The 6,572-nt window shown below is 53.0% G+C and overlaps 1 protein-coding gene across 5 annotated transcripts in view; it reads right to left on the bottom strand.

Annotated features, from left to right (window-relative positions):
• Positions 1 to 1,067: 1,067 nt before the first annotated feature.
• XPNPEP1 (X-prolyl aminopeptidase 1) overlaps positions 1,068 to 6,572 on the bottom strand; it is a 54,697-nt gene continuing 49,192 nt past the window's right edge. For 3 of the 5 annotated variants that reach the window (XM_019939961.3, XM_073793983.1, XM_073793982.1), the window contains 3 exons: positions 6,172 to 6,248; positions 4,855 to 4,953; positions 1,068 to 1,621 (listed from right to left, as the gene is read on the bottom strand). In XM_019939961.3, coding sequence (XP_019795520.2) covers positions 1,493 to 1,621; positions 4,855 to 4,953; positions 6,172 to 6,248 — 305 coding nt within the window. In that variant the 3' untranslated portion in view covers positions 1,068 to 1,492. Of the gene's footprint in view, positions 1,622 to 3,679; positions 3,847 to 4,854; positions 4,954 to 6,171; positions 6,249 to 6,572 lie in introns of those variants that run through there. The other 2 variants (XM_073793981.1, XM_019939962.3) reach the window with 2 other exon arrangements.

Here is a 6,572-nt window from a genome sequence, read left to right as displayed (position 1 = left end):
GCAGGGGGCACGGCTTCGTGCCCCGGTACGGGAAGATCCCACATGCCGCGGAGCGGCTGGGCCCGTGAGCCATGGCCGCTGAGCCTGCGTGTCCGGAGCCTGTGCTCCGCAATGGGAGAGAGGCCACAACAGTGAGAGGCCCGCGTACCCCGCATACCGCAAAAAAAAAAAAAAAAAAAAGAAATTGCATATGTACAGAATGGCCCAATGTCTGTGCATATGATGTGTATGTGTGCATAAATATTCTTTTATCCATGCACACATACTTTTTCTATATATTAATGAATGCTAAATATAAAGAAAGAAATTGGCAAAAATACATAGCAAATAGTGGTTATACCTATGGGGTATGACTTGGGTTCCTAAAGCAGCAGACCCAAAGACAAGGATTTGCATGTAAGTGGTTTAATGGGAGACGGCTCCAGGAAACACTGGTGGGAGAAAGGGAAAGTCAGACGCAGAAGGGAAGGAAGAAAATAAAGGGTGTGTTATTGAACAAGTTCCCACAGTGGGCAAGGAGGGCTCAGTCCCACTGAGAAACCCCAGGAGGCAGTGTAGACCACGCCTCGGACATCCCAGCCAAGGGAAGAGGAGTCCGTTTTCCCATGCCCAACCATCATGGTCTGAGGCCTCAGGGGCTTTAGCTCTGCCGGCCCTTCAGGCTGCCCCTCATGCGCAAGTCCAGAGAAAGCCAGATAGGGAGTAGCAGGCACCTGCCAAAGACCACTGTCTATAAGTAGTGAGACAATGAGACGCCTGCACTGTCCACTGTAGGGTAGACCACAGTAGACTGCCACTTTCGACATGATTTTTTGTTGTTGTTGTTGTTTTTTAATATCAATGACGTATTTTAAAATCTGGAAAGAAAAACTTAGAATACTCAACAAAATATTAGGTTTTCTAGAGAAAAGACTTAAGAGGCTTGAAAGTAAGTCAGAAAATATGCAGGGAGGCCAGGGAATCTCTCCTCAAAGGGGTCCTTCCACCTAGAAAACGTGCCCTGGACGTGAGCCCACCCCACACACAGGGTGGATGGTGCCGGAAGAAGAGAGACGGCGGAGATGAAGCACGTTCTGACATTTTATTCACTGGTCATAAATACAGTCTCGTGCGCATGAAGGGGATCATGAACAAGGGACTAGCACCTGGAACGTGACTGTCGCAGAGCACTCACTGCTTCACCATCACTGGCCAGAGGACTCCCTGCAGCTGCTCGGGGCATCCCCCGGATCAGGCTTTTGGCTTTGTGGCGATCCTCCTTCTGGGACAGCAATTTATTCTTGGCTCATTCTCAACAATTTTAAAAAAATTCATAAAAGATAGAGTGTTTGCAAGAAAATATCAAAGAGGATAAGAAGATTTTCAGTTCTTCTCAGAGTCTAAAAGTAAAACGGGAAGGTAAGGAAGAAGGAGAGAAAGGGAAAAGATGTCAGGGGTGGGCCAGGCTTCTTCCTTTCCCCAGAGCGTTTAAAAAAACAAAAACAAACAGGTATTAATGCTGTTTGGAGATGGGCTGCGTCTCTCTGATGAGCCACTGGAGGGCTTCCTGGCGGCCCTGTTTTTGCAGTTCCTTCCCGATCACGTCCCTGCAGGTCAGGTGGTAGTTGTTGAGCCAGTCGCACTGCAAGAGGGAAGGAATACAGATGTGGTCTCACCATCACACCTTCACCAGAGGCTGCGCAGCGAGCAGTGAGGCACCATGTGCTGAGATCACAGGATGAGTAAAGGAGCACAAAACCCTTTCTCCCTGCTCATGGACAAGCGACCTCCTTGTGTTCTACCTCCCTGGAAACAGATGGGACGAGGCCACATGGCCAGTGGTGAAAATGCTCCTGGAACCACCTGCATGTGGACTGGAGTGACGGTGAGGGAACCACGAATGCCTGACGGTAAGCCGTGGCTCTGGATGCAGAGTAACCTGTAACCGGGTGTCCCCCTCGACAACACCCCTGGAAGCCATGACGAGAGAGTGGGGGCAGGGGTCTCACAGCTCCTGCACCCACCCTGGTTGCCTCAGCTGCTGTGAAGACACACCTGAGGCTGTCCTGCCAACGCGCTGAGTTTCCTATCCCGTGTCCGCCTACAAAGCTGAATAAACTAGGATCAGTCAAGCCGGTGAGGGTCTTGTGAGTGTGGCCGTCTGGATGCGCCCAAAGCCTTTGGAGGTCAAGGCCTGCGCTGCTGCAGGGTGAGGCTGGGAGTAAGCTTGACCTTCAGAGACTCAAATGAATGGAGCCACCACACCAGGAGATAGAAAAGAGGTAAAGTATGGAACCTGACCGGACTTGGGGGGGGTGTGTGTGTGTGTGTCTGTCTGTTGGGACGGGGCGGGGGGTACTGATGCGCTGAACCTGATGACAAGGGTTCTGCCAATCTCCTCTGGGTGAGGAGTGAGGGAGGATGAGGGCTGGAGGAAAGCCCGTTCTGCCAAGACGACGACAACCCATGCTCCCCACTGCCCTGAAGGGGGCCTGACCACATCACATCAGACAGACGGGTTGGTGTCGCCGATGACTTTGACCCAACTGGTGCTCCTAGGCCCACGGATAAGACGTGGGGAAGAGGGGTCGGATATCAAACACAAGCAAACGGCTGCATATCAGCAGCAAGGCCAGGCAGGGCTGTAAGGCAGCCTGCCGTCCAAAGCAGCTCAACAGTACAGACAGGAGCAAGCCTGGGGCCACAGAGACACTCCCAAGACCCTTTTGGTTGGGGCAAGCTGGGGCACCCGCCACCGCAGGGGGCTGGAGCAACGTCACAAAAGCCTTGGCAGCCTACAGCACACACATTCATGTCCAACCAAGGTCCTCTGCTGCCACCTGGTGACAAATCGATGGGAATGCAGCACTAACCCCAAAACTCCCTAAAGTTTCTACTAAGACTGGGAGACGGTAAAGGGCAATGACTGGTACTTTAAAAGCCCAATGGACAGCATCTTGCTGTGGGGTATTACGATGCCTTAAGACAGAATGAAGCCCCAGATTTACTGAGTGGTATATGGGAAATGAACACTTTTGCTAAAAGAGGTAATAAATACACTCTGCTTGGAATATTAAATACTGTCCTCTACTTGTAATTTGTGGAAACTTGCTAATGATTCCAAGGTAAGAAGATATTATCTGTCTTATAAAAACTAACTGGCTAAAAGAATAGTTCAGTGATTGGGGCATGTAAGGTACAGTAATGAACACTGGACCAGGCAGACAGCACTGGTCTCTGTTCAATGTCACGGGGGAGTCACAGGTTAAAAAGACTCTCCCCCAAGGAAAAATGGCCTCGCTTAACCTTCCTCAGGCACTATTTCCCTGGATAAAGTGGAAGGTCACGCGGGAGAAATGTGTCCTGACTGGTACACTTCACGCGGACAGCAAGGCCTATGTGACCTGGAATCACTTGGCAGATGCCACAGCCTTGGGCTTCCAAGAGGGTAAAGTGACTTCTTAGTAGAGGATCCCTTGCTAAGACCCTGGAAGCTGTGCTCGAGGGCCACAAGAAGAGACTGGCTCCTTGGGCAGAGGGCTGTAAGCAGGGTGGCTGCCGTGCTCACTTCTGTGCTGTCATCCCCTCTCACCTAAGCCAGCCCTGTGGGACCGGAGAAGAGGCCCAGGGCCGCAGGAGAGACTCTTCCCGCTGAAAAGACACACCTGACACTGTGCTGCTGACAGGCTGCTGCCTGTTGTGTATCCATCTACAGCCTGAATAAACCAGCATCAGCAGGGCTCGTTTGGGTGCTGTGAGCGGGAACGTTTGGCTGAATCGAGGCACTGGCGGTCAAGATGAGGTGCCCAAGCACAGAGGCAATCGAAGCAGCAAGTGGATGACCTTCCTCTGTCACCCATCTGTGAGCTGGATGGGGCAGAGGGGAGCGTCTGGCTGGGAGGAGCCCATTCCACGGCCCTGCAGAAGGGAGCTCCTCAGCCCTCAGAGGCGCTTTCCTCTAGTGCCAAGCACAGGGCCCACGCAGGCTCCATTGAGGGTACGTTTCTGCCTCAGAAGCCCCTGGGGTGAGGCCAGTGGCTGCCTCTGGTAACAAGAACTTCTCATCCCTCGAGTGCTGCACCACGCGCCTGCCTTTGCCTTCTGCTGCACTGCTGCCTGCCTGCCTTGCTCTGGAATTCCTGTCCTTCTGGCTTCTGGCTTCCTGGCTTCCTGGCTTGGGCCTGACCACTTCACAGCAGACAGACAGGGTGGTGTTGTTTCCACCCTGTTTTGACCCTTGTCCCTGCTCTGACCCTGATCACCTGCCCCATCCCTCAAGCCTTACTCCAGGTTCCTGGGCCTGCCGCCTCACCTGGCCTCATGAGCCTGGGGACCCGTGCTGGGATTTGCAGGGCTTCCAAGACCTGTCACCCTCTGAGCCTGACAGGTGAGCGCTGCTGTGCGTCTGCTCTGTGACGGGTTTCAGAGCCCAGAGCAACAACCTCTCTCCCTGCCTGTGACAAAACTCGGCATATGGTAATAGCATTTGCTTCTCAGTTCCTTAGTTTCACGCAACACAAGAAAACAATCTGGCGTGTGCAATGGCCCCACCCACCCACAAAAATGCAGGGAAGACACATGCCCATGTTTGCTAAACACGCCTCAGGGCAGCTATGGCTCTGGCCCTCCTGGAAAACAACAGCACACTATTCATTCCCACCTGTGAAGCCCTACCATCCCCAACAGTGAGGAGAGCAGGGCTGTATCTACCTCGAGACCCAAAAATACAGGAAAAGCACCTCCAGTCCTCAGGAGACCTAGGATTTTCCAACTCAGCTGGCCTAGGCTCTAACTTAAAAGTGACAGCGGAGGAGAGAACGTAGGGCAGCTCTCCACCCCACACACTTCTGCCCTCCCCCAAGGCTTCCTTGTTACCTCTTTGTCTGTAAGAGAATCCACATCTATCATTTTGGTCTGTATCGGAACCAAAGTTAGAGGGTCAAAGGTCAGGCTTCCCCGGTTACTGAAGTTATACTGTGGGAGAAGGAAGAAAACAGAAGCTTTTACTCCTCTTTACCACAATGACCCGCCACGAGGTCACTCCCACCCGACAGGACCGTCCCTCAGAGCCAGGTGTAACTAGGAATCGAGACGTGGTTAGCTGGTCACCATTTTTAACAGACACGGGAGACACGATGAACACAGCGGATGCCACTTTCCAAGAGCTGCTCCACTGTGCAAACCACAGCCTGTGCCACCAGGAAAAGCCCAAGAGTGCTGAGGGGCTCCCGGCAGCAGGTCCACAAGGCTCCTGCCTGCTGTGATGGAGGAGAGGCACAGGGGGTGTCTGGAAGCAGGGGGAGCTCTGGTTTTGGTTCTCGAGCCTCTGCTAAGGCATAAGTTCCCCAGCAGATCCCTTTTTTTTTTGACATCAACCGTGCAGCCTGCCTTGACCCAGCCAGGCCCATCAGGTGACAGGTGACAGGTCTGTCCGGTGCACGTGGCATGGAATGGCCAGGGTACACAGGGCACGCTGGGTCTCTGTTCCTGGCGGGGCCTGTGGGAGTGAGGGGAGAGGGCACTCTCAAGAAGAGTGACATGAGTGTGCAAGCAGAGAGCAGACTCCTGCAGTCGCTTCCCTGAAGACTTAGGAAGCCACCTCCCTCCAACGGTTCCATTTCCAAAATCACCCATGGAGGAGAAGCAAACACGTCTTCTAGGTCAAGCCCAGCACCTAAAGCCTGCGACCTCTTGGTAACATGATGGGGAGAGGGTGACACACCTTTCTTCCAGAGGGCACCACACCTGTGGGGCCCGACCCAGGGGGTAACTCGGGCCTCCTCAGCTTTACCTGATAAAAATCATCTGGGGCATTTGTTGAAAATAGTTCCCGGGCCCCAGCCCTGGAGATTCTGCTTCAGTGTCTGGAAGGGGCCTTTAAGCGAGCACCCCTCCCCCACAGCAGAGGCGGCTTGACAACAAGAAGCTGCCTCCAGTAAGCTCGGAGCCCCAACTAACAGCAGCAGGGGGCTGCCTGGGGCTCCACGAGGTCCAGTTCAGGGTCCCAGTTCACTAAGGATCCTCCTTCTGGCTCTGCAGAGGAGAATGAATTCCAGGAGAGGCACCACTATCAGGGGAAGGAGGCTCCATTCTGGCCCCAGAATGACATGCTCTTGGTTCCAAGGACAAAAGTCCTCATCCTCCCCCATTAAGGAATAAGGGAATTTAAAAAACAAAAACCTAATTACTCACCTTGGTCTTCACAGGCACCACCAGGACAACATTCTCAATGCGAATTCCGAAAGCCCCGTCTTCATAATACCCTGGCTCTAAAACAAACCAAACCCCAAAATGAGAAACAGCCCACCACGAAGATAAGCACAGAGAAGCCTGCACTCCTGGGATGACAGCGCTTCCCAAGAAACAGATGAAGGGCCACTCAATCTGGGTGTAAGAGCCCAGAGACGCCTCCTCCCGCAGGGCACTTTTAATAGGCACTTGAGGTCCAGACAGAGAAAGGCTCAGAAGTTCCTGAGAACTGGCTGCAGGGTAGGGAGTACAATAACAGAGGATCCGCCAAATAAATGATGGGGCATATCCATAAGACACAATGATGCAGGCAGTAAAATACATTCACAAAGATGTGGTAACGA

The sequence above is a fragment of the Tursiops truncatus genome, chromosome 16 (assembly GCF_011762595.2).
Source record: "Tursiops truncatus isolate mTurTru1 chromosome 16, mTurTru1.mat.Y, whole genome shotgun sequence".
In the NCBI taxonomy this organism is placed as follows: domain Eukaryota; kingdom Metazoa; phylum Chordata; class Mammalia; order Artiodactyla; family Delphinidae; genus Tursiops; species Tursiops truncatus.
Note: the sequence above shows the minus strand (reverse complement) of the source record. Positions and strands in the feature narration are given on the sequence as shown.